Raw genomic sequence first — 27,804 nt, forward strand, 5'->3', positions numbered from 1 at the left:
TAGGTTTTTAAAGGGGTCCAAAAATCAACGGCCCATAATGTGTCAAAATTTCATAACTCAAAAGATCATATTTTTACATCAGAAAAGCACATTCCAAAGTTTGATCCTTAGCAAACAAACCATGCTGAACACATCTGTGTGGTTAGATTGAGTCGATGCAACTTGCACCTATGATTTCTAATTCATTAGTTCTGTACCTTCATTATTAGCCAATATTTACCCTAAATATATACACTAGGGCGTAATGTTGGACAAAAGTGCACCAATTGTGCGAGTGACCAGCAGCATGCTTTTTCTTTTTAATTTCTTTCAACATAATGTCAAAACACGAAAAAAACCATGCGGATGCCTTTGGCATGTTCGACGCCAAATGCATCCGGTGATACGCTGCTTCGTGTATATATATATATATATATATATATATATATATATATATATATATATATATATATATATATATATAGAGAGAGAGAGAGAGAGAGAGAGAGAGAGAGAGAGAGAGAGAGAGACTTCTATAAATTGAGCCCAACATTCAGCACAATATCAATGAAAAAGTCATATATGCTCTTTGTTTGTCCACCTTGTTGATTCCCCAAGTTAACAAGCCAAAAGCTTTGCAAACATTGTCTTGTGTTACTCATTGTGCATCTGCCTGGTACTAGATCAAACTGATGAACATGGGATCCATGATTTTTCTATACCTTGGATGTATCCTTTGTACACTTGCCCTTGGCCAAGATACCTTGACAGCAGGCTTCTACTCTTCTAGTTGCCCAAAGGCTGAGTCCATCGTCAGATCCACCGTTGAAGCACATTTCAGAAGTGATCCCACCATTGCAGCAGGCTTGCTTAGGCTCCATTTCCACGATTGCTTTGTCCAGGTAATTCTCACTTTCTTGTGCTAACAAAAAAAAGTGAAAGCTCGCTTGGTGAGATTGTGTTTATTGATTAGATCCTGCACCATGCATGTGTTTCATTTGGTTTGGCAGGGGTGTGATGGTTCTGTGCTCATAGCGGGCCCTGCGGCTGAAAGGAACGCACTTACTAATATGGGTCTTCGAGGCTTTGAAGTTGTGGATGATGCCAAAGCTCAACTGGAGGCTGCTTGCCCTGGCGTTGTCTCTTGTGCTGATATACTCGCTCTTGCAGCCAGAGATGCTGTTAACTTGGTAATCCCAAACGCACACAAATTAAGAAACAATTGCCTAGCTGCTCTTGTGTGGGCAAAACATAGCGGGCTTTCTTTCATAAAAAACAGGAAAACATTGCATATAACTTGTTCATTCAGTCCTAGTTAGTAGATGTAAAGTGCCAACTTGTCTCTTATGCCCTAAAAGGCTAGCACTAGTATTCCTTAGCCTTAGGTGATTACACGGTTTACGCACAAGGGAATGATGGTGCTAGTGAGATGATGGAGCAACACTTTTGAATAGGAAAATGCAATATAATCTTTTCTTGTTGCATTTAATAACATGGTGATTGGTCTGGTTGACAGAGCGATGGACCTAGTTGGTCGGTGCCAACAGGCAGAAGAGATGGTCGGATTTCTTCGTCGTCAGAGGCCTCAAACTTGCCATCCCCAGCTGATTCCGTCTCAGTGCTGAAGCAGAAATTCTTTGATAAAGGCTTCACTGTCCGGGATCTTGTTACACTATCCGGTCCTCTCTCTCTCTCTCTCATCTTGTCCATAAAATCCTGGTTGATATATATGCGATTCTACGTATGCATCTTAGAGACCTCTCCTTCTGTCCTTGGCTTTGTTGTTTGTTGCTAGCAGGCTGTAGTTTCTTTTTCTTTAGCTTTTGTTTTTCTATATTAGCTTTTGTTTTTCTATATTTTTAGTTTTGTTTTCTATTTTGTTCGGTTCATGGGTTCAACATTTTGTTGATCTTCATGAGTGATAATGTTGATCCTCTCTCACTCTCTCTGAAGAGGGTAGGTATGACAGTGGACCGAGAGAAAATAGGGTTCTGCCCTGCCTTGCCTTGCCCTGTTTAGACTAGGGATGGAAGCGGGAATAGAAGACATGAAAAGGGGATGGAGGTGAGGATGGAGGGCAGAATTTTGAGACAGGGCGAGGGTGGCCTCGGTCCACTGCCATCCCTAGAAGAGGGTAACAATGAGCCCTTCCTACAGATTTTCCCAACCATCATAAATCTGAAGCATGGACGTTCGGATTGTTTTTCTTCATCAGTGTTGTTGCCCGTTAACTACAAAAGGATGACACCATCATGACAATCGCCGGCTGAAATGCCTGTTGAACCCGGCGGTCATTAGAAGAGAGAGAAAGACGAAAGAAATACAACATTACCACACTCATGAAGATCAACAAAATGTTGAACAGATGAACTGAACAAGAGCAAAAGCCAAAACAAATAAAAGAAAGCAGAAGAGAAAGAGAGAGAGACACCATCTATTTTTTCCCCCGAATTCCTCTCTCTCTCTCATTGTTTGAATACGAGCCTCTTAGATCCATGTCAACAAGAAAATTATGAAAACTTTGCTCTGTCCAAAAATGGCCTAGAATTTTTTATTTATTCTAAAGAGTTTTTGAGGGTCCAATTGTTTCAAGAAAGAGAAAGGTTAAAATGTCATTTACTGTAATTAACTAAGGAGGATTAAAATTTAACTAAGGTTAGTTTGACGGGAACTAATAGAATCAGTTAATTTCTCCAAATGGTAGGTGGCTATCTTAAAACTTTAATAACTTAAAACGGTTAAATGTAATTTCTCCATACCTTAGACGGCTATATGTAAATTACTCAAAACTATAAATAATATCAAAATAATATTAGTGTCAGGGCCGTGTCTGGTGTCAGAGCATACCCGATACTTGTCACCAGGGACACGCCATAGATCAAACATAGACCTTGTGACATAGATCTTCCGATCTCCAATCCAAGCATATCTTTTGGATATCAAGATCGGAGGATATCAAACTACCAATCAATCAAAGTCCTTATTAATCACCACACACACACACACACACACACACACACACACATATATATATATATATACCTTGTAAGGCCAACAATCCTGATTTGAAAAGTGTATTTTGTGCAGGTGCACACACTATAGGGCAAACTGATTGCCTCTTCTTCAGCTACCGCTTATACAACTTCACAGCCACAGGGAATGCAGATCCAACAATGAGCCAAGCATCATTGTCTCAGCTCCAATCCTTGTGCCCCCCGGGTGGTGATGCCTCCAAGCGTGTGGCACTAGACAAGGACAGCCAGCTCAAGTTTGATGTTAGCTACTTTAGAAATCTAAGGGATGGAAATGGGGTGCTGGAGTCCGACCAAAGGCTTTGGGGAGATGATTCTACAAAGGGCTTTGTGCAGAGTTATGCAGGCACTATAAGAGGATTACTGGGTTTTAGGTTTGATTTCGAGTTCTCCAAGGCAATGGTAAAGATGGGGAGCATTGGGGTTAAAACAGGGTCACAGGGGGAGATCAGGAATGCATGCTCCAAGTTTAATTGACCAACCCGTGTATGTTTCAATAAATAAGGCCACGAGATAGGTTTGCCTGTTTATGATCCTGCGACCTCTCTACAGCTAGCGTAGAAGTTGCATGCAGGGATTGACCAACTTGATCATGTTCGGTTGGATCGATCCAAGTAAGACTGAGAATGAACGGCTCAAAAAATACTTCCCCTTACTGTAAGAAGGTTAGTCATGATCACAACATTAGATTACGTTGGAACCCACTATATTGCAATACGGTTTGCTAAGCATGGTAGTGGTCTTGATTGGATAATGGATATCCTAGCCCCACAAAACCTGTCATGGAGACGTTAACACTACGTTAAATTGACCATTAGGGGTAGACATCAGGCCGGGTACCCGATGGGCTTTCGAGCACCTGACCCGGTATGGGTTGTGCTGTGTGTGCTGCACTCATGCAGACCCCAGCAGGGTGCTTCCTTGGGCGTGAGAGTGCTTCACACACACTGATCGTGTGTGCTGCATGTCCGCTGATTCCATCCTCTTTTTCTTCTGTTTTATCTAGCTTACACCTGCCTTCTGTTTTAGTAGCACACGTATGCACCTAACACTGTATTTCCATGCACGTAACTGTGTATTGTGGTGTGAGTGTGTAGTACTCGTGAAATTCGTGATGACCCCAGTTATAAAATCGGCTTTTATGTTGCTTGCGATTTTTGTCCATACCTGTTTTCAATGCCAAAAAAAATGTTGTATACAATTATATGTAACTCCAACCTACTGTAATATGTGTTTCGCATCCAAGTTAGGCCCTTAGATACAGAAGTTTCTATTCTGTTTTTTAGCTGAAAATAGAGGTGCTGTAACCAAGTATGTTTGAATGGAAATTTCAGCATGAGGGTGTCGATAAGTTCATACTGAACTCGACTAGTCAGGTACCTTGTAGTGAATCCTATCCTAAGTCCTTACATGCTGGTAGAGTGTGATATATGCCAGCATGACTTTACAGGCAAACATGTTATGGCAAATTTTCCCTAAAGCCATGGATGCTGTTACCAGATGTTAGATGCAAGCACGCTAAGTAAACTTTTATCTAAATCCATGCCTACTGATTTCAAGGGAGTATGCAAGTACGTTAAAATTAGTTGTTCCAATGTGATGAATTTTCTTATGAAAATTTGTGAATTTAGCTATCTCCTATGTTGGAATGTATGATTTTTTGGTGGAAGGCCTGAAGATTGTGGCATTAATCGAATAATGAACCGGTACTTGTTAATTGTGATAAGAATGAACATAACACTAGTGATTTTGCACATTTTTTTATCTTTGTTGGCCATGAGGATGGATTCTTGATGCTTTTTAGATGAATAGGTCTTAGTAAACTAATTAAGTATGGGTTAGTGGTCTTCATAAAAATGCAATTTTATGAATTACCCAAGTAACTGTTGGTTATAGACCTTGGGAAAACAATTTTCCATGTGTGGGCCTAACGCATGAGTGGTTGTAGGGATTCATCCATGACGTGATGCGGTTTGGGGTACAAGAGTCACCTCATGCATGAAATAAGGATTTTTGCACGAATAAAATATATTGCTTAATTAGTTTCATTGTGTAGTTTGTTGGGCAAGGGCCCAGGGTACCATATGGATACTTAGATACCTTTTTATTAATGCACATAAATAAATAAAAAAGTGAGGTTACACCCTAAAAGATGGGATAACCTCTCACCTTGAATGGCTTCATTCTCGTCTTGTTACCGAGTTTGCACCAACCCCGTGGACTTAATGATTGACATGGTGTGGGTGAGGTTATGTCATTTGGTCATGAGTGTGGACCAATCATTGATCATGGTGGCTAAGAGGACAAGGACTCTTCACAGTTAAAGGTCCCGTTACGTTTGCTAGTGGTAGAGCATTACAACTTCTTTTAGAAAAAAGAACACATTGACAAAGGGTTCTGGATTCTGGTGCTGATATAATCGAGTGCTCTTAGGGTTTAAAAAAATACTAGTGATTGAAAATACATCCCTAGGTAGACCGGTGACCTTATAGCGGACCGAGGCAGTGGTGCCCTTGTGAAAACCTTCAACATTAGGATCGAAGAAGGATTCCTAGAAATCCTTCAAGAAGTATTTTCAAAAGAACCATCGAAAGAAGAACTAGAGGCCAACCTCAAAATCAGAAGCAATAGAGGTTCAAGGGCTGACAACAACAACAACAACAACAAAGATAATCTACTGGGAGATATCAAAGATGTCAAAAGGACCATGTGGATCACCTTGTCCCCATGAGATTGCAACATGTTTGCTTTGTGGCCAAAAGGGCCACTACATTCGGTTTTGTCCCTAGGGGTTGGCTTCACCTCGACTTATATAACAACGATATGTGTCACAGTAGCTTCAACAACAACATACTCAACAACAACATCAGACCTAGCTAGCTTATCCACAGAGGAGGACTGGAAATTGAGTTTATGCAGCTACCATAGATAAAGCCAACTCGAGTCACTAAGTCATCGAAGGTATTGTCCATTACCGATTATTCTACACGAGTATTGTTTGATTATGGTGTGAGACACTTGTTCATGTCAAATGAGTTTGCTAAGATGTTAGATATTCCTGCCATAGAGATGAATAGTTGTGTGGCAATAACCACACCCTTAGGAGCAAATTCTTTCTGTGTTTTGTATCTTTCGAAGGTCGAAGTATTATCAAGTGTTTCCCGCAAACCTCATCCTCCTAGAGATTACTGACTTTGATGTCATATTCGAGATGTATTAGCTTTGCGAACACTTTGAGAGTTTGCTAAGATGTCAGCCAGTGATAGAGTTTTGTGTGGTGCAACCTCCCAGTCATGGGAGATTGATTTCCTCATTGAAGGCTTCGAGATTCGTACAACATGGAGTCCAGATGTTCTTCGCCAGCATGATAGCCCTGAACCAAGAGGTGGCACTGCGTTTCACACTTAATATGGACATACGAATTGTTAGTGATGCCATTCTAGTCGACAAATGCTTCAACAACATTCATGGATATGCTGAATCATGTTTTCTGTGATTATCTGAACCTATTTGTGATAGTATTCATCAACGATATTTTGATATATTCAGATGATGAGGAGCAACATAGAACCCATCTTCGCATCGTGCTGGACTGACTGCATCCTCTGGTCTTTGACTTATCCTCATAGAGATTATCCATTGGAAAATCATTCCTTGATAGGTTACTTGATTTTAGAATTTCATCAAGTGAAATATGGTGTCGTATATGCATAAGCACCGTAGGCTGCTCACAGGGTCAAAGGCCATTATTCGGGCACAAGCATTTCTGCTAAGTTCAATTATCAAAGCACAAGATTATCAACCATCACTTTGGGGCACCAACACAAATCAATTCAGATGACCCCACACAATGCCTTATACCAATTTGCCTCCATCAAGACTGTCTACTACTACTGAGGTTGGACTCCCCGAGCTGTTCATTGCTCATCATCGACCTGCTTATTGGAACACTCCTGAATGTAATGGCCCATTTTTCTACAGTAGTTACAGGCACCCATATCACGAAGGCACATCTGAACACTGTGAAAATGATGGTACTTTCGACACCTTTGATTCAGCCTCGACTGAGACCCGGTTCCTTTATATTGCTTATGCTTCTTGGTAGGAGGTAAGAGATTCTTTTCATCTGAATCCTTCTTTTTGGTACTCCTCCAGACTCCAGTCTGTGGTACGAACTTCATCAGTTGGAGTTTTTGTGTCTCTACCGAGTCACCCTCAAGCAAAGTGGCTACCTCAATGGCCTCATCAAGCATCTTTGGTCCACGGGTGTAGACCTTGGTTTGCAGTGTTGGTTTTAATCCTCATGCAAATTTTATTGCACATTCTTCCTCGGTAGTGTAGATATTGAGGCAACTCCAAACCTCAAAATTTTGTGATATAATTGATCAAAGTTTTTCCCGCCTTTCTGTAAGTCAAGAAACTCCTGTATCTTTCTATTCTTTTCATGCTTCAAAAAATATGCTGCATAAAAGACTCACAAATTGCTCCCATGTGACCGATTCACTCAGGAACTTTACCTCAAAGGTTGTTGCCCACCAACGCTCTGCATTCTCTTTAACCCGTAGGTTTCGAAGTTGACCTTTTTATCATCAGGGACCTTCAAAACTCAAAAAAAAAAATCTATTTCTCGGAGCCAATTCTTAGCCGCCTCAGGTCTTTCCAGTAAAGGCTGGAGGATTCATGTCTATGAATCTCTTGTACAAAATCCATCCACCAACTATTACTCAATCTTGCGCAACCTGCTGAAGGTTGTCCTCGATAGTCCGCATGGCCTCGGCTTGCTGGCCCACAACACTCGTTAAGTCGCTCAGGGCATCCATAACATTATTAAATTTAGCTGCTCACATCATCTAATCGGACCAAAAGTAATCAAACTAACTAAGGTCCACAATAATGCATGCTAAGTGATATTCCTAACATTATTTCTAAATTCTTGATTTCACAGATGTATTCGTAGCATACATGAGAATATTTTAATTCAATCAATTTAGTTGGGGTATACTTACAGTGCAATGTTGATGTTTGATGAGACTTGAACCATTTTTTTTCAAATCTTACTCTGATACCAATGTTGTAATGCCCCAAATTTTTTAACTTTAAAATTGTACAATTTTAACTATTTTTTTTTAAAATAGTACATCAGATATAATTGAGTTTTAAAAAGTCAGACAATCGCGGGTTACCGAAATGAAATAATTGCTTGAGAATTAGATCCATCTTTAACTCACAAATTAAAAGAAATGATTTTCATTCCATCTATCTCACATAGTTTTGAATATTAAAATTACAAATTTCTAAATAACATCAAAACATCCCATTTAAAATGAGACACCCAAAAGTTTGTCCAATGATCACCAAGACTATTAGGAAGGATGGTTCATGGCCTCACCATACACCGTACTTTTGCACCGTATCATCATTCATTACCTACGCTCATTGAAATGAGGTTAAAACTCTTGCGAGCCGATAAACAAATCCACATAATATACATCATGATAATTAATCAAACATCTATCATGGGTATCATAGCATGCTTCATGACAATCATATAATTAGAGATAATTCATCATGTAAATCTAATATCATATAATGAAATCTCAAGTAAAGAAACATCAAGGATAATCATGAAGAAGTAATAACTATATTAGCTAGTTAGCCGTGTTAGTAACTTTAGTTTCGATATGTTTAACAAAGATGTCATATTGTTTTGTGATATTTTGAAGACAAAAGTCAACTAGAGGAGCTATCGATGAGTTGCTGAATTGGATCTTGCACAACTTAGGCTTAGTCTTAACTAATGCATGCGCAAAAGAAAATTTTTCAAACCTAGGCCTATCCTTAATTTTAATTAAGAATAGAAAATTTTCATTGCAAGATGTACACAAATATTTGTTTTACCAGGTATCGGTATTACTATTCCCAGTCTTACCTAAGCTATCTCCAGTTCAGGTAATAGCACCACAAAGTTAGATTTGGTCAGGACTCACACACCCAAATTCCGTGCAGGGCCAACCTGTTGACTGCTCTAATCCTCCCTTTATATGGAGCATCGAATATTCTTAGGCTTAGATCCAGTACTGGGCCGATATTGCACTTGGGTTGGATACGAGAGAGGTTAGACCTGATCCCAGTTGACCTGCATCCATTGCTAGATTATTACTGGACCGAGTCTAGGATCCAAATAAGCCCATGGGCATATGCTCCTGAGCTGAACTAGAGATACCCGTGTCCAATAATTTCAGATAAATGGATCCTCTTTGGACCAGGGTAGGAACCCAATCACCTGCACCTCTACTGTTTGGGCTTGGGATCAGTTGCAAACTACCTGGATGAGCTTTAGTCCAACCTTAAAAACTATGTTACAAAGACACGCGGACACAGGGTTCGTGATTCGGGTTCGACTCGCAAGTTCGAGATTTTTTTTTTTGCAAAATAGGACACGAGGGCAGGATTTCTTTTATTTTTTTTCAATAAATAAAAAACCATGGACAAAGTGCCCTGGTGGGTGATGTTCAATATGGACCGGATCTCCAAAAACCAGACGCCCCACGAGGAACGAAACGAGGGTCATTTTCGTCATTTAGAATTATATACAAAGGGACTCTCTTGAGGCAGTGAGGATCACAAACGCAAGTTTAGATCGAGCACTTCACAATTCAAAGATGACGAAAATGCCCCTGTCTCTTCTCCCCCTCCTCTCCGTCCTTTTGCTCACCGTCACCGTCACCGTCGCAGACTGCACCACCACCAGTCCAAGACCACAGCCGCTGAGATCTCTGGAGATCCCAATTTTCCAGGTATGAAATCGCGATCTCCTCTTTACGAAATCCCCTAAAATCCCAAACCTTGTTGGATTTTCTTTCTCTCGATCTTGGTTGGATGGATATCAGAGCGTCGTTTGGTTTTTGTGCAATGAAAGGGTGTTGGTGGTGAGGTGGGAGCAGGAAGAGGGTGCTCGTACACGGTGGTCGTGAAGACGAGCTGCTCGTCCAGGGCGTTTACGAGGGACAGGATCAGCCTCGCCTTTGGCGATGCCCACGGCAACCAGGTTTGACCCTTTTCGCTCTTCTCCTTCTGGGTTGGTCCTTTGGGGTTTCCGGGGAACAAAACAAACAAGGACCGTTCTCTATCTCATAAGATGTTCGCCCGCCACACGTCAATCCGAGCCTTCCAAGTTCCAACCGAGTGCATCGTGGCCGTTCACATTCTGCTGAGAAAACAGAGAGCCCAACTTCCTTCCCACACAAAGACGTTTTTTCCCCAGGAAAATAGGGGATCAGACGTTGAATTTGGAGGCGACTTTCTACCAAGAAAAAGATTTCCCCATGTTTGCATCATCAAGTGACGCACTTGTTTCTGTAGAAAAACGATCCCCTCCCTGCGCTTGCGCCATCACGCCTTAAAATATATATATATATATTCTGGTTTTTCCAAGGATTTAATGTGCGTTTGCGTAACGCACAAGGGGACTTCCCGCTGCCTTCCGTGGTAGACGAGCCCCTCGGGAAAGTTATCGTGGAAACAAGGGGCAACGTTGACTTTGGGGGTTACTTTCCGCAGAAAAGGACACTCCCTCGTTTGCGTTGCCATGGTGTGTTTCCGCGAAATTCCCCTCCATTTTCGTGCCACAACAAACACGCACCGCGTAGAATCTCCTCCCACAGAAAGCGAGTCCAGCCGTGAGCCATAGGAAAGGGTTTCTACGGAAAAGGGAGGTGGTGTGCCTTGATTTTGGGGGCTTGTTTCCACGACGAAAGCGACTTACCATGTTTGTGTTGGTCAATGGATTCCTCGTTTCCTTTCTGCTTCCCATGCCGGGCCCAGGTAATTTTGCTGCGGGTCAGGTTAGGGATGGCAGTGGACCGGGGGAAAGCGGGCCCCGCCCCCCGTTTGGACCGGGGATGAAGGGTATGAAACGGGGATGGAGGCGGGGGTGGAGGATAAAATCCATCCCCGCCGCGGAGGCGGGGAGGGGGTGGACTTGCACTTTTCCCCGTCCCACCCCATCCCCGCCACGATCCCCGCCCCGACCACTTTTCCCCACAATATCCCCGCCCCGCCCCGCCTCATCTCCTTTTGGACTGGGGATGAAGGGTATGAAACGGGGATGGAGTAGGGGGTGGAGGATAAAATTTTGAGGCGGGGCGGGGGTGGAAACCTTGTCCCCCGCCCCGCCCCACTGCCATCCCTAGGTCAGGTGAAGTTGGAGTATAGGTATTATTGAACATTTCGTAATTGGATCTTACCTAACAGGATTCAAATTTGGATGAAAGAAACATTACTCAATCTGGATCCGATAAGCTATATAACATAATCAGAGACTCATTTTACATATTGTCTAGTTTGGTTTTGGGTTCGGATTTGGATTTAGATATAAGCTCTAACACCATTATGCCTTACCCAATCCGGATAAATAGATTCAGACTTGGGCTAAAGAAATCTGCACATTCAAATAAATGGAATTAGAGCCGTTTATCTTTGAGATGGACCGGGATGGGTGATCAGAGGTCCACATGGACTCTGGTTGGGTTGCTGGTGACTGTCATGGTCTGTATGGACTTGAGGTTGGATCCTGCAAAACGGATTTCTTATGACCCAGAGCTGTTTTCAACACCCTGAAATTCGGATATACGGATTTAATGGGATCTGAGTATGTTACATTTGCTAAGACTTGAGACCAAGACAGGAAATGGTTTTTGTTTACTGCCATCATGCATGTATTAGGATTCTTTAACTTTTTGGACTCAAATATGCTATTTGGATCCGATTCAGATGCTGACGGACCCTACAATAATTGGTCTCAAAGGTTACAAAAACAAGAAATTCTTGTGGGTAGCTGACAAACTGCGAATCTTGGAGGCATCATCCATTATAAAATCTTTGGGAATGTTACCAAATGAGCCCTTCGTTTTGGTGGTGTCAATGGGTCGGATTTGTTTGGGGTGCCTGATCTGACCCAAACCCAGAAATATGGGTATGGACATAAAACTGCCCACCCGATTGTTATTCGGGTTGACTTGGACCGACCCAAACAACGTGGGTTGGGTTTGAGATACGATTTTTTGCCAGATATCCGACTTGATCCTGCCAATCCAGGTGTTCACTTGTGCATTTTCATGTAAAGGAATATAAATTCTGAATACCCTTTAAATTATAAGGGCCTGGCTTAGGGTTTCATTTTCTCAACAGGACATAACTCCAATTCGAACCTGAATATGGTTGCTTGACATTTGAGTAGGTTTGGGTGCACCCAATGGGTCAGATATCCAACCCATTGACAGCCCTACTTTGATTGTCATTTCTTTTTAAATCTCCGGAAAATCCCCCATCATATAGAGTGCAAATGGGTCAGATTCGGTTGGACCACTGTTCCTAATCCTACTTATTGTTGGGCATGGATCTTAAAATATGATCCGAACGCATCGAGTTCAGATTTGCATGATTGGGCATTTATAGAGTTCGAGTTTGAATTAAGATCGATGCTTTCTGTCAGGTATACATTTGGATTGGAGCAAATCCCATTTGTTTGCACCTTTTACATGTAAAGCCGTTGTTTTCAACCTTTTTCTATTAGAACTAGAATTATCATATAAAATTCTGTTTTGGATTCAATGTTACTTCATTTAATCTGGTCCATATCCAGATTTGGATTCAGTTTTCACACGCAATATTTAGATTAAGATTTGGATTTGTGATGATCCAGCCCATATCCATTCTGCTTGCACCCTTTGACATCAGATATGCATTCTGCCATACCAATGGGGTTGGTAAACCAGCTGAAAGAGCCTAGCTTGAAGTGTTCAAGCTTGGTGCATTATTGTGACGAGCCAAGCCTAGTTCAAGCTCATAATGAACCCGAGTTAAACGAGCAGAGTCCAAGCTGTTTTTTTTTTATAGAAAAAATGCACTGGTTTAGAGCTGGAGAAATAGAATTACATAAAAATATATTTTTTAACACCTAACAAGCTTATGTGAGTCGAGCGGAGCCGAGTACTCATTGTTCATATTTAGCTTGCCGAGCTTATTTTACGAGTTTGAATGAGATTTTTTACGAGCCAGACACGATCTAAGCCATGAGCTGCTTGGCTTGTTTCCCAACCGTAGGCATAACAACACATATATCCAATTTTTTCCTTCTCAAGTTTTACATCCAGGTAATGTACTTTGCAGTGTAGTCCCATTGTTTTTCAAATATTTTAGTTGAATGCTAAGCAGATATAAATGTGTATATTTGATATCCACAGTCTATTTAGTGGTACTGCACTTCCTATGATAAGAGAACTGGTCTTAGGAAGCACTTTCTTTATATTATATTTACAAAAAATAATTGTACTGTCCTTACAAAATGTCGTGTTTTTGGAAAACATTTTGCCAAAATCCACTTCATGTCTAAAATTTTGATTCTCAACTTTTTAAGACATTTTTGCCACTTCACAAATATAGCATGATGTTCACAAATCATTGTTGTGAATGTTCCTAAAATATGTGAATCATTTTTTACTAAAAAAAAAAATTGCATAAAGTGCACTAGGAGAGGACATTTGCAAATATAGTACAACCTTTGCAACTCATGATTGCGAACACCACCAAAATGTGTGAACCTTCTTTTACTATAAAAAAATACACATAAATGACACATGGAGGAGGACATTTACAAATACATGTGCAAACCTTCCTTTACTAAAATTGCATAAGAGTGTGGCAGGAGGAAGTTCACAAATGTGTAAGGACATTTGCATGTTAAAGTCATAACATTCACAAATGTAAGAGTATTTAGTTAAAAGAGGTTCACACATTTTGAGGACCTTCACAACTCAGGGTTGCGAATGTTCCCAAAATATGTGAACCTTCTTTTATTAAAATCACATAAAAGGTACATGCAGCAAGACATGCTCATGTAAGGTTAGAACATTTGCAAATTTAAGAGTATTTAATTAAAAAATGTTTGCACATTTTGGGGAGTTATTGTATTTGTGAATGTCCTGCCTTTGCCCCCTTATGCTTTTTTTATTTATTTAAAGGAGGCTCACATTTTGGGGATATTTGTAACAATAAGTTGCGAACATTGTGGTATATTTGTGGAGGGGTAAAAATGTAAAAAAAAAAAGTTCGAAATCAAAATTTTGGACATGGGATGGATTTCGGCAAATTGTGAGGCTTTTTGAGAAGTGTACCATTTTGTAAGGATGATATGGTTAATTTTTATTTTATTTATTTATGACAAGGAGAAACCACCCCCAAGATCGGAGACCTAGTCACGATGGACTTAGCCTCCCGTACTTACGGTCAGTGTTCTGATAGAGTAAAACTCCATGAATGCACCCCTCGCCCTTAAGGAGACACCTTTCTTCAGCTTGCATAAGGGGTGACGCCGTGGGATTTGAACTTAAACCACCATCTAGTGGCTTAGGCCCCATCCCACTAAGTGAAACCCTTTTGGAAGTGGTTACCTTCCAGCTCCCCAAGTAGCCTTGGGGAGAAGCAAGTTCTCCAAGATACATGGAAGCTTTCAATAATTACATGATTATAACCCCTTAGATGTGTGTGTATCCTCATGACTAATCCAGTTTCAAAATGAGCAGGTGTATGCACCAAGGCTGGACGATCCATCATCAAGGACATTCGAGAGATGCTCGACGGACACGTTCAAGATAACTGGCACTTGCACCTACAACATCTGCTACCTCTATTTGCTGAGGGTTGGAAGTGATGGCTGGAAGCCTCAACAGATCACAGTCTACACCCCCAATTCCCAGGCTGTAAGCTTTTACTATGACATGTTTCTTCCTAATGGTGTGTGGTATGGCTTCAACCTGTGTAACAATGCTCATCTTGGGGCTGATGATGTTGGTGCTCAGAGCTTGATCACAGCCATATAGATAGAATAAGAAGTTCCTTATTTATATCTGAGAATAACAATTATTTTGTGTTTGGACTTTGGCGTTTTTCTATCAGCTGAGACTTTATTATATATCTTGGGGTAGTAAACCAAAATTTAAAGAAAATTTGTGTTGCCTTTAGATCTGGATGCCCATTCACAAATTGAAATATCGAAAAAAATCTGTACAGTGCAAGGCTTTGTAGTATTTCATTCCTATGAAACATGATCTGGATTCTTTTTGGTCAAGAAATGGTTCCTTTATGCAGAAAATGCATCGTTTGCATAATGATTATCCACTGGGTGGAGAATGGCTAAATCCCATGCTGTTCTGTAGAAATAAATGCATAGATATTGGTCTTTTCCTTCTTTTTTTTAATTTATGAATGACAGATTTGTGAAAAATTGCCCATAAGGGCTGTGTCTTCAGGATTGGGGCGATGATAGTTTGTCTTCTAACATGGAACAACCATGGTTTGAAACCCACTGGGAACGTCTCTTGCAGCTGGGTATACTCCCCAATGGACAGAGGGACCTCAAGGGTTTTGCTAGCCAGAGACTTGTTATATATATATAGAAAGTGCTGGCCCATTATGGTGTGACACCCAACTAACAAAGATTGTAAATTCTGTGCAGGGTTGTCTATGAAACTTCCATTAGTGTAATTTCTTGATTGATTGAAAATTAAAAAAGGGAAACAACTTGCCGTTTGCTTTGCACAAGGACAAAGTGGACGACTTGACCCAGCGAGACGTTTCTTCCAAGCAAGTTTCCGTCTTTGTAATAAATATAAAAAAGCTCTACCCTCAAATCTGAGGGAGATCGAAGAGCTGGGTTTCCTGCATTTAGTACCTTCCCTTCATTATTTTTCGTTTATTCAAGGTATCTTCTTCATCCTGTGGATTTCATAGTCTTTTGTGTCATCATCGAGCAAATGCAGCAGCAACGCAAGCCATCTCAAACGTCGACGATGGGTTGCTTCTACGATTGCATTCTGGAAATGTCGCTAATGATCCTGACCATTGTGGCAGCCTTGCTCGTTGCTTACAACGCTTACCTTCAACTAGCGAGTAACAATGACCAACTGGAGTCCGCCTTCTCTGTTGCAGCATTCGCGACGTTCCTGGTGTCCGTTGTTTCAGTTGGCTATGCCCACTCTTTGACCCACCTGGGCTATGAGAAACAAAAGCTGAGTTCCATGAAGGCAGCCGTCTTGCCTTTTGTGATGATAGCTGCATCGTTTTTGCTCAGGGCGTTGCTGATTCTACCAATGGAGATGAAGTGGGTAGTCGTCGTGCCCTGCGGTGTGTCTGCTTCAGTATGGGTAGGGTTTCTCACCATTTACCGTAGGCTTACCATTCAAAAGTAGCTATCGGATCCTAGAGATGCGTCCTTCTCTGTTAGGTAAGTTCTCGGCGTGGTTTCACTGCTTGGGGGCAAACTGACAAAGTGAACGTCCTTTTTAATGGGAGGAGGCGTTTATTCCGAACACGTTGTTTTACCTGATGTAATAATATCTCTTTGCCAGTGTTGTAATGAGCTTTGTACTTTTTTTATAATATTTCTAAGAAATAAAGATGACATTTATGATTTTAATTCTTATTTGGGTTTTAACTTGGATCTCAGTGGGATGTTGGTATGACCCATTTGACATTCCTGCATTTTTATATATAGTTTAATATTCTAATAATGGATCTCAGATATTCTAATAATAGATCTCAGATATTCTAATAATAGAGCTTCAATATTCTAATAATGGACTTCGGATATTTTAAATGATAAATGCAATGTTGTTAGAGACGAACGCCTCAGTACCTAAAGCGTATGCCTCAGAGGCAAAGCTCAAGCTCAAGAAATCGAGGAGTTGTAGGGAGACATTTGCAAGTTTGAAGTACACGCTTCACATGGGTGAAGCGCACGCCTCGCGTCGAGGCACGCTTTGCTTCTAAGGCGTACGTGCTCAAACTCCTGTCGATCAAAACCTTGTCGCCCAACGATCAAGAACTATCGAAACCTATCGATCAAACCCCATCGCTCAAACCCCCTGGCGGCCAAAACTTATGAAATCCTACAGCCTGACGATCTTCCTTCAGGTATGAGAGTCATCCTTCTTCGTGATTGAGGGTTTTGAGGAAGGTGGTAAAGATATCAGGTGGATATAGGGAAAGGTAAGACGGATTTGAGAAAGATGGTTCGCAGGCAACTAGGTTTGATAAGGGTGACAGTGGTCTGGTGATGGAGGAGCAATAGTGGGCAGAGAGGGTGCAGCGAGAAACTTGGGAAAAAGGGGTCTCTCTCTCTCTCTCTCTCTCTCTCTCTCTCTCTCTCTCTCTCTCTCTCTCTCTCTCTCTCTCTCTCTCTCTCTGGTGTTTCTGGTAATGGTGGTCCATGGAGGAAGCCTGGTGTGAGCCTCCGACAATGAATCTCTCTCCGATGAGGGACGATCTCTGACAGAGGTCTCTCTCCGACGATGGTGGCTTCGGCCCGAAGAGAGAGAGAGAGAGAGAGAGAGAGAGAGAGAGAGAGTAGCGGGCAGGCCATTCTTTCATTTCCTTGCACTCTCCCTCATTATCGTTAAGCTTTTTTTTGTACTGTTGGGCGACACCGCCTCGCCCGATCACTTTCCCAAGTGGGGTGTAAGTGGGTCGGATCCAAATTAGATATCAAATTCAATAGAAGTTACTTCCAGCAAATATAATACTTAAAATATGCACATTCTACAGGTGAGTCCGTACTTGGATCCGAGTAGGAAGTGTCGATATCAGATTCAAATTCGGATCTGATTTGATATTTCTTTAGAAAGACCATACTTGGATCCAATAAGGATTACATAAACCAAACTAGATAAAATAATATTTTTTTACATTGAAAATTGTGGATGGAACTCGGGATGGATTTGATTTTGGTATAAAATTTCATAAACCATATTGGACTTCATGGATCTGACCCAAATAGTTAATCAGACTCCTTTCTTTGTTACCAAACCTTGACCCTATCAAATTCAGTACGGGTTGAAATCAGGTCATACCCAACCCATAGCATGGTCAAAATAGTAAGAATCAGCCAATTGACTATTGAATTATGATTTTTCAAAGTAAAATATGATTTTATAAGGGTTGAAACTTTGTTACATTATAAGATGTTGCTTTAACCCTTGTAAAAACTTACATACATGTTGGAATAACAAGATCCAAACACTGATTTCTATCATGGTCTAGTTTTATACAATAGTTGAGGAATTAACTTATTTTATATTAATTGTGCATTTGAACTCTGTTATTACAACAAAAATTTTGTGCATAGAAGGTATTTCTAGAACAGGTCGATTTGGAGATGGCCCCACATGTATTCAATATGATTTCATGATTGTAGATATAACTTGTTTTATCTTACACTATGAGTCTAACTTAATTGTGGTTTACATGTGCATGGATATAAGAAAATGAATAATACGAGTTAATTGTAGAAAAGTAGTATTTATTTTATATTGACATTTATTAGTAGTTCTTATTTAAATTTTTTATTATTTTATTAATATTATATATTTTATTATTTTGATCATGAAGCTTACGCTTCAATGCCTCTCTTCATAATAGGCTCAATGCCTCGCTTCGCCTTATCGCATTTAACAACCTTGGATAAATGTGTCCCATGGGGTGGGATGCCCCAATGGGTTTGTTTAAGTGGATTCAAGGAAAGTGGGGCCCACATCCAAGCCAAGGTGGGATGCCCCATTTTTCTTCTTTAATTAGGTAGTTAAATAAAATAAATGAATCTAATTACTTAAATTAATTAGGGTAACCTAATTAACTAGTATATATATATATATATATATATATATATATATATATTAAATCATATTTTTACACCTACTTAGATAAGGTTAATATCAAGGTATTAGAATACCTCTCCCTCTCACACATTTTTTAGAGAGAGGACTTGGAAAGAAGTCCTAAGCAATTATGAAATAGGAAACTCAAATTCCCTTAATGGTACTTGGTCAACAAAGGAAGAGAAAACTATTAAACTACCTATTCCTAATGACCATAGTCAAACAAAATATAAAAAGTGATCCCTGTCACCCCCCCCCCCCCCCCCCCATTTATCTTTCATTAGCTTTCTCTATCTCTCATATTAGCTCCCTCTCTCTCTTTCCCTAGTTCTTCCTACCTCAGGTTTTTCTAAGTCCAGTCTTTCATTAGAGGAACTTGGAGTGTTATGTTCTTTCATTAGAGGTGCAGTACTTGGAAGAATCTTTAAAGAGAAGAAGTCCTCTACAATTTCGGTTTTCATTTTCGGCTTTAGAAGTAGGTGCACTCTAATTATAGGTGTATGTAGGAAGCTAAGAAGCATGAGCATACTTAGATTCGATTTTCAGATTTATAATAATGCATATAACATTCATGATTTATGTAGGGACTGATGGGGTTTCTCCCATGGAGCTAATCAATCTCCAAAATCATTTTCGAGAAAATCATTTTGATGTAGTAGCACAAACCAGTTTGATTATTTGAAAAATCATTTTATGTGATTCATGTTCTATGTTATCTATTAAATTTACTTATGAATATCATATATTAAATTAGGTCATTGATTAGATATGTAATTATGAGTTCATTATTGATTTAAAAATCTAAGAATGAGATCAACCTATGTTAAACCATTTTTTTTTGTGAAAATCAGGTTTTTCTATGTAAATACAATAGATCTTATATTTGATTTGTATTAGGAATTTGATTTCTATGATTTCGGCATGCTGGATGTGTACATGTCTATGTATGGGGTGTTTATATTGAAATCAAATCATGAAATGCATGAATGTGGTGCTTTCTTCTTGAAAAATATGTATTTAATTATATGCTTGTAAAAATGCATTATGTCCCATAATTTATATTCTGACCAGTATGAAAGATATTTATGGTTCTCTAAACAGTGAATCAAAAAAAATTCAAATTTTAGAAGGACGTTTCAAATATGTAGGAGCACTCCCAGGAAAAAAAAATTGGATTTGTTTGATGTTCGGATTGGGAGATACAAACTTTGCAAATCAAAACAGAATTTCTGTCCTAATAGAAATTTTGTAATGATTGTATATTTTTGTTAATTTTATTTCTCATAATTTATTCTATTTTTATGGCCAATATTTTTATGTGTGTAAGGTTATACATTAAAAAACATATAATAAAAAATATTGTATATTGATTCATTACGGTTTAAGAATTAAAAAACACAAAAGTTTGTTTCAAAACCTAAAATTTCTGAAACACAGTCTGTCAAAGAATATGAACAGACTGTAGTGTGTAAATTTTAATTCTTGGTTGGGATGAAGTTTAGGCCTAATTTTTTTTTTAAGATTGTATCAGGCACACCTAGATAACTATAGTAAAATTTAAAGAATTTATTTAATTTTGTAAATTTATTGGCTTTTGGTTCTTCAGTAAAGTCGATCTGGATAGTTCGGTTCTGTAAAAAGAAAATTAGTTTATGTAAATAATTTATTTCTCCTTGTTTCGAAATGAGATTAGACCCAAGCTTTTGGTTGTAGATATCTAATACACTTGTTCATCTACTCTAAAAATTTTAGATTTAACTTCAATGTATTCAAGCTGTGGCAAAATTTACACTGACCAATAGATTTTGTCCATATAGTTCCTCCGAGTTAAAACTCTTGTTTGCATACATGTTGTGGTTTAGAAAATAGACCAGTAAAACATGTATGGGTCTCAAAGCTGGACCAGATGGACACACACTTTATTAGAGGACAATGTGGGGGCTTAATGAGGTCGTATATGTATGTCTTTTAACTCTGATCATGCATTGATTTATATCCTAAATTTTTTTGTCTCAATGATAAAATGAATTGCATGCTTATTTAATATGCTTGTGATGACATGCTAGCTTATTTAATATGCTTGTGATGACATGCTATGTAACATGATATGACTTGCAGCATAAACTTATGATAGTCAATTGATGTTATAGTATGTATCATAATGATATATGTTGAACTTATGTGTTACGAGATATGGTATGCATGCTTGCACATGTAAATACTTATGAATGAGCTTAAGGTTCAAGGAACCAATTTAGTACTACAAGAGAATGAATTTGATAAGTTGTATATATTTATAATTTTAGTGTTGTAAGACATGAAAATACATGCATGAGCATGTTAATAAATAAATATATAGTTTAAGGAACCAATATGGTGCCATGTGTGAATGAATAAATATACATTTGGCATATAATTTTCAATGCCGACATAAGTATGTCTGATGTTATATTTGTGTATGTGATTATGAAAATTGTATATATGAACATGTGTGCTCATGTTGAGCATTAGTTCCAAAAGAGAACCAAGACTCATTGAATGCAATGGGTTGTCCATGTAGATAAGTCGCGTTGACCTATGACCTTAATAAAAATAGCTCTAAATTGGGAGATTTTGGGTATACCTTGCAAGGGTATATGTTATCGGACATCCTAGGCTTACCTTGGAGAGGGTAGGTGGTATAAACCTCTGTGTGACCCAGTATCTGTTTGGTGAGAGTATTGTTGCATCACGGCTTACCTGGTCTTCAGTTCATAGGAGGCTCAAACTACCAATATTTATTTTAGGCAGAATATTCATATTTTTTGCAGAGGTTTAAGATGCATTGTGTTTGTTTAATAGCCACTGTTGGGATTTCTCTCGGCATTGGACCACCCTTAGTGGATTTGTCTCAGTAAGTCACTCATAGAAATTTAAATCACATACGATGGTCTCTTCTAATTCGTGATAGTGGTTTGTGAGTACACACAGGAATGGTAAAAAGAGTAGCAATAACTTTACTCTTGGACACATTTATTCTGTAAAACTTGTGTGAAAACATGCCCTAATAATTCATATGCATATTCATAAGTTTATTCTTATTTTGTGATGTATTGCATAAAAGCATCGACTATGCATGTTTAGTTTAATGTTTTATGTTAGCTATGTGCAAGATATATGTTCTTAATGATATTTGATGCCATGTGTTTTTAATTTAGTATATACATGCATGGTTACTATGTTTTTCTACTAAGACTCATTGAAGTTTGACCCCTAGTAATGAGTGAACAAGTTAGAGCAGTTGCGAGATGCTGTGGAGATGCCATGTGAACCGATTATTTTGCTCATCAAAAATTATAATCACTCTTTGTAGGTTTTTGTTAACATCAAATTTCATTTCATCTTATGTCTTTGTGCTTTTTAGGTTTTTGCTAAACAAGATCCTTTGAAGTCGCAGAAGCTTAATAATAGCCAAGCTGCAAATACTAGTTTTTTTTATTAATCTTCACCTTTTTTCACTATTGCTAACTTCCCAAATTGATTAAAAGCATAGTTCTTAACATAGAGGCATCAGAATTCACAAGCTCGGAGCTCCTTTACTATTAAGAACTAAATTTAAAAGTCAGAGGGCAAAATTAGTACAGGCTCCTTGATGAAGGCAATTTTTTTGACTTACTAAATCACCCTTGAGTTTCTGCAAAACTTTGTGCTAGCACGAATACCATTCAGAAGTCTTTGTCTAAATGCATTTTCATATCTGCAAAACTTTGAGTTCACATGGCCCCTCAATTTCAAAGAAAAGGAAAACGTTCACATATCTAAGAAAGAAGCTCACACTCTTACAATTGTTTTCCTTACCAAAAGGAAGCAAGATGTTAAATCTGAATCAAGATACAGATTCAAAACAAGAGGGCCCCCTTCAATAAAAGAAAATACCTAGAAGAATATCAACCATCACGGTGATGGAACAAAGACAGAGGTTAAGAACAGAACCAAAAGAATAAAAAAATCTAGTAAAAACCTAAAAATGGAGGAGAAAGAAGCTTCTTGTGTTACCTTGAGCCCAAAGATTCAAGCGAACCAGAACCAAGCAAGCAACAGAGGAGGAAGAAGGTTGTTGGGTCCCTGGGGCATCTCTTCTTGGTTGCAGAAAAAATGAAAGGAGAGGGGTGAGAGAGGGGCTTTGCCCTAGTCCATAAAGTGTTTGATAGGAAAGATGGGAGGAATCTTTCCTAGAAAAATGATATTTTTTAGAAAATGTGTTGCAGATAAACATTTTTCTCTTGTTTGAAAAGGTCAGAAAGACCGTACATTTTTCCAACCGTAAAATGTCAAAAGTGAACAACATAAGGGTAAACACAACTTTTACTTAGGGAAAGCAAATCATCCATTTTTCAATTGGTTTTCCAAGTTTATCCTTGCCTTGTCGGCTTTCCCCAAAAAGATCCTTCCAAAAATGGTAAATGCAACTTTTAGCTGACCTTTGACTGTTTCTGTCAAGACCTTCATGCTAGTTAACCGGATGGGGGTACTAAGGCCAAGTTAAACATATGGCTGGGGCAAATTTGGGAATAAGTCAAGAACGGATTTGGTTATGGCCCATAAGGCAGGAACAGATATGGAAAAATCTCCATAATAAATATTTTCATGTACTATTTATTTTTTAGAGTAATTTTATATAATTGCCACTCCCTGATACGGCAACTCAAAACACTTCTCTTATCTCATTTTCCAAAGTCATCCCTCTCTTTTTGCCAATTAAGGCAAAACCATCCTTAAGGTAACACGACCATAATTAGCAATATGTGAAACAGAAAAAAATCATTAAATACTGAATATGTTATTTGAAAGATTTTTGAAAAAAAAACTATTGAAGAAAACAGCATAAAAACATGAGTTGCAAAGAATTTGGCAAACAATACATGTAGGTTTAATTTGATTTTAATTTTATAAATGGGGGTAAAAGCACACACACACACACACACACACACACACACACACATATATATATATATATATATATATATATATATATATATATATATATATATATATATATATATATAGAGAGAGAGAGAGAGAGAGAGAGAGAGAGTTGCCTACCACTTTCTACCACCAGTCAATTGAGCTTTTAAAGGTTTTTTTTTATGTTTTCCTAGATGTGTTATATATGCTTAGTTTTATAGGAATCGACTCTTAGATCGTCCCATTACAACACATAGGTAAGTTTTTATAAGGTTTAAAAATTGACAATTGACAATTTACAATTTTCATAAATATTCAATGCTTAGAAATTATGCTTTTAGCAAAAAATATCACCTAAGTAGGCCAAAAAAGTAGTAGGCAGCCACAACTTTTCTCTTTTATATATATATATATATATATATATATATATATATATATATATATATATATATATATATATATATATATATATATATATATATATATATGGCCACAACTTTTCTATGGCAAAGAATCCATTAGACCTAGGTCCAAGACCCATCTGTATAATTATAAATAGGAACCATGTTCCCAAGTTTTAGGATTCCATGATATATGATCTTGAAGCGTCTAGCACCCAGACCTTGTCAGATTGTAACATCCCTAAAAAATCTAATACTTAAAAACTTTTTCCAAAACCTGAAATTTTGAGAAAAAATAATTTTTTTCATTTATTATAAAATTTTACATAACTCTCAAGAGTATTGTGTCAACGAGTTCATCTACTACCACATTTCAACTATTCTAAATATTGGTCATCTAAGCACAAACTTATATTAGCCTCCTAGTATTCAGTATAGTACTAAACCAACCTTAGACATAACCCGATTGAGGTTATTACTCTAGGAAAATCACATATAATGTGCAAAAAACAAAATTTATTTAAGAGTTAAGATGGTTGAGGAGTTACGTAAAAGTTGAGATTTGCAATCATATTTTAATTATTGCATAAAAGAAATAGCAATATCCACAAGAAAATCTCATTCCAAAATATTAACAAGTCATTAAAATACTATTGATCTAGAATAAAAGTTAATGTTTATAAGTTTGAAAAGAAATAAAGGTTGGATCTCTCAGGATCGTAATAGGTAAGAGAGTCTCTTCGAGTGTGCAAAAACCCATCCTTCGCTTTAATCATCCAGAATGGTATAGGCCATTAACAACATGCATGTAGGAAACTTAGAACCAAACTTGAAGAATACAAATTAAGTTTATAATGGTACAACCATAGTGTGATTTCCATAATTTATAAAATGAGGTTCAAGAAAATCTATAACATAGCATTCATTCTCAATGCATATATTCATTCATGGCATTCATTCATTCCATGACATTCAATACCATGGCAAACATACATTCATTCATTTATATGGCAACCATTTGCACAAATAAGCAGTCAAACAACTTCATATATAATTGCATAAAGTAAATAGGTCAAATCTCATTGACCATATCCAGCGTAAAATACACACACATGCTTTTTCAACAAGTCAGGATAAGTTGCATATGACAAATAGGTTGAAATTTCATTTGACCATTTGAACATACTTTAAACGTGCATGCTTTTCAAGTACATGAGACATATAAGTCTATAAAAAATGAAGGCATTCACATTTTTATCTCAAGCGGATATAAACATGTTCATCTCATGACTATAATATGTATTCTTACATTTATGTAATCATTAGATTCATTCTTAAGATCATTTATGTAATTTTGCATTTTTATCATATGAGAAATATGTTTATTCTCTTGACATTTCCCGTGTATTTCACACACACATGCATCTCACATGCATTCTATCAAGTCTGTGAGTTGAATCTTTAAGTCAATCACATAACTCTATGCATGTATTTTTTATTTACATGTATAATTATATACAATGACATATGTAAACATTAGAAAAATATACATGTATACTTTTATATGTTTATGCACATGATAATTGTGATTCTACAAATCTAATACATTATTTCTCTTGATTATTCAAATACATCTAGTACAATAGAGGGTATAGCTGGCCAGAAATAACCATAGGAGTCTTTATTATTCTATGTATTTTATTTTTCCCTCTTATGGATTAACTGAGTTTATCATAGGCAGTCAATCCTATAATCCAGTGATTAGAAAATGGACACAAAGTCCTTGTACCAGCCTATGCCCTCATACGTTGCCTGAGCTAAAAACAAAATAGAATGTCTTCTCTCACTCTGCAGAGTTTTTAACCCTACCTTGTAAATCTTCGAGTAGGTCTGTCCCCATAACCTCGGTAGGTCTGGGATGAGGCACACATAATCCTTTAACATCATAATACTTTACGAAATTTATACCACCTTTTCCTCTCTAAAGAAGACATGAGATTGAGATGAACCCAGTCATCTTATTGTAATCAGGATAGACCCACCCATCTTTGAAAGCCCGGCTTTACCAGCGCCTCATTCAGACCCATGGTCTTAAGGTTATCTTTTCATTAAAGTCACAGGTCATATTTTAGTGCTATTTTCTCACAAGATAATCCTCAAATGCCCTTATGTATTATTCATGTCATATTTAATTCATGCCCTCATGCATGATACAGGATACATTCAAATATGCTTTGATGCATGATACATGTCATGATCAATTCATGCCCATATGCATGATTCATTATATTCAAATTTGAATGCATGATACATTTATTGTGTACACGTTATGATTTATATGCAAACATTTGCATAAATATTCAATTTAGTCATGCATTCATATCATTCACACAACATCCAATTCAATCATGCATATATATATATATATATATATATATATATGCACCTGCAAAAAACAATTCACATTCCGCTATCTAAAATCATGTCAAGCATGATTTCCTAAATTACAACAAAAGAACACTTCTATACTCATACATTCAAATCATGTTTTGCATAATCTCTGAACTACAATTCAAGGTTTTGCATTATACTTTGCATCATTTTTACTTACCACGAGTAATTACTCGATTTTAAAAAATCATTGCATTTTTATTGCGCTTTGGCCTTTAGCCTTTTATGATACTTAGCATTGAATATCTTTTTATTTGTGGTACATGTATAACAATTCATATATTCGCAAGGTACATATATTTATGCATTCATAAAATTCTAGACTGAATTAATATGTGCCACTATTTTCTTTAAATTGCAAACATAAACACTGCATAAGCATGTGCAAAGACCGCATTTATAATGTGTATATTAACATGGTTAACTACACATATTTGTGCTTGCTAGCATGCATTTTTATGACGTATTTCATACATAATCATAACTATGACATAATTATGTATAAAACCTCTTCAAAACTGAGTTTTAAATACACATTATTCGTATTTGAAAACTGGTTACAAAACTCATTTAAAATTGCTTCAAATTTTGAAAATTATGCGCTCATAGGCATTTTACCGAACACTTGGCATATGACACAATTTCGAAGGCATAAACTGAATTTCCAAAACTATAAACATGTATTACAAAATTAAATAAACTAATTTAGTCATTCTAGTTATATGCTTGATACATTAAATAATTAAATAATGACATAATCATCTAATTAGGCATCTCAAAACCTAATTCGCTAAACATGATACTATACTACACGTACCATAGAACATAACACTACAAATACTAGATTACTACCAAACAACCTAATTGTACATTCATCGAGTTCAATTTAGGGATCCTACCCTCATAGATCTATAATATAAGTGTGGCGAAACTCAAAAGACCAATGAATTACCTCTATGGCAATTAACTGAATACTTGGTGTGTGCATGCAACACAAGGAAAAATGACAAATATGGTTCTACTGGGGTGCTCTCACATTGACGGAGAGCGTTACAACACATGTAAATCAAGGAGGTGCCAAAAGGTGTCTCCGCACACAAGACAACACCAAACGGAGATCGGGTAGGGCGATTTCTCAAAAATCGATCTCAGAGAAACCCAACTTAGCAAAGGCTAGGTTGGACAACTATGTTTGGAGTCCTCCACAGTCTATACACAAATCTAGGCCATTCAACATTGATGCATGCTTCCCAATATGCAATCTCCCAAAGAGAAATCAATTTCCTT

At 37.8% G+C, this 27,804-nt stretch overlaps 2 protein-coding genes and 1 long non-coding RNA gene across 3 annotated transcripts; 2 read left to right on the forward strand and 1 right to left on the reverse strand.

Moving 5' to 3' along the window:
• Nucleotides 1-339: 339 nt before the first annotated feature.
• LOC149829507 (peroxidase superfamily protein) lies at nucleotides 340-3,488 on the forward strand. The gene is made up of 5 exons (XM_090016218.1): nucleotides 340-396; nucleotides 663-881; nucleotides 990-1,169; nucleotides 1,496-1,658; nucleotides 3,067-3,488. Exons 1-5 carry the CDS (start codon nucleotides 340-342, stop codon nucleotides 3,486-3,488), a joined length of 1,041 nt encoding a protein of 346 aa, XP_089872344.1.
• A 4,719-nt stretch (nucleotides 3,489-8,207) lies between these two features.
• LOC149829508 (uncharacterized) lies at nucleotides 8,208-10,397 on the reverse strand. The gene is made up of 2 exons (XR_016433717.1): nucleotides 9,973-10,397; nucleotides 8,208-8,438 (listed from the first exon to the last, which is right to left on the reverse strand). It is a non-coding gene; the product is annotated as an uncharacterized LOC149829508 (long non-coding RNA).
• LOC149829509 (embryo-specific protein ATS3A-like) lies at nucleotides 9,542-15,097 on the forward strand. The gene is made up of 3 exons (XM_090015988.1): nucleotides 9,542-9,808; nucleotides 9,931-10,059; nucleotides 14,594-15,097. Exons 1-3 carry the CDS (start codon nucleotides 9,674-9,676, stop codon nucleotides 14,888-14,890), a joined length of 561 nt encoding a protein of 186 aa, XP_089872114.1. The 5' UTR covers nucleotides 9,542-9,673; the 3' UTR covers nucleotides 14,891-15,097.
• The last annotated feature ends 12,707 nt before the right edge of the window (nucleotides 15,098-27,804 follow it).

Source organism: Nuphar pumila, chromosome 8 (assembly GCF_984573655.1).
Source record: "Nuphar pumila chromosome 8, dmNupPumi1.hap1.1, whole genome shotgun sequence".
NCBI classification, from domain to species: domain Eukaryota; kingdom Viridiplantae; phylum Streptophyta; class Magnoliopsida; order Nymphaeales; family Nymphaeaceae; genus Nuphar; species Nuphar pumila.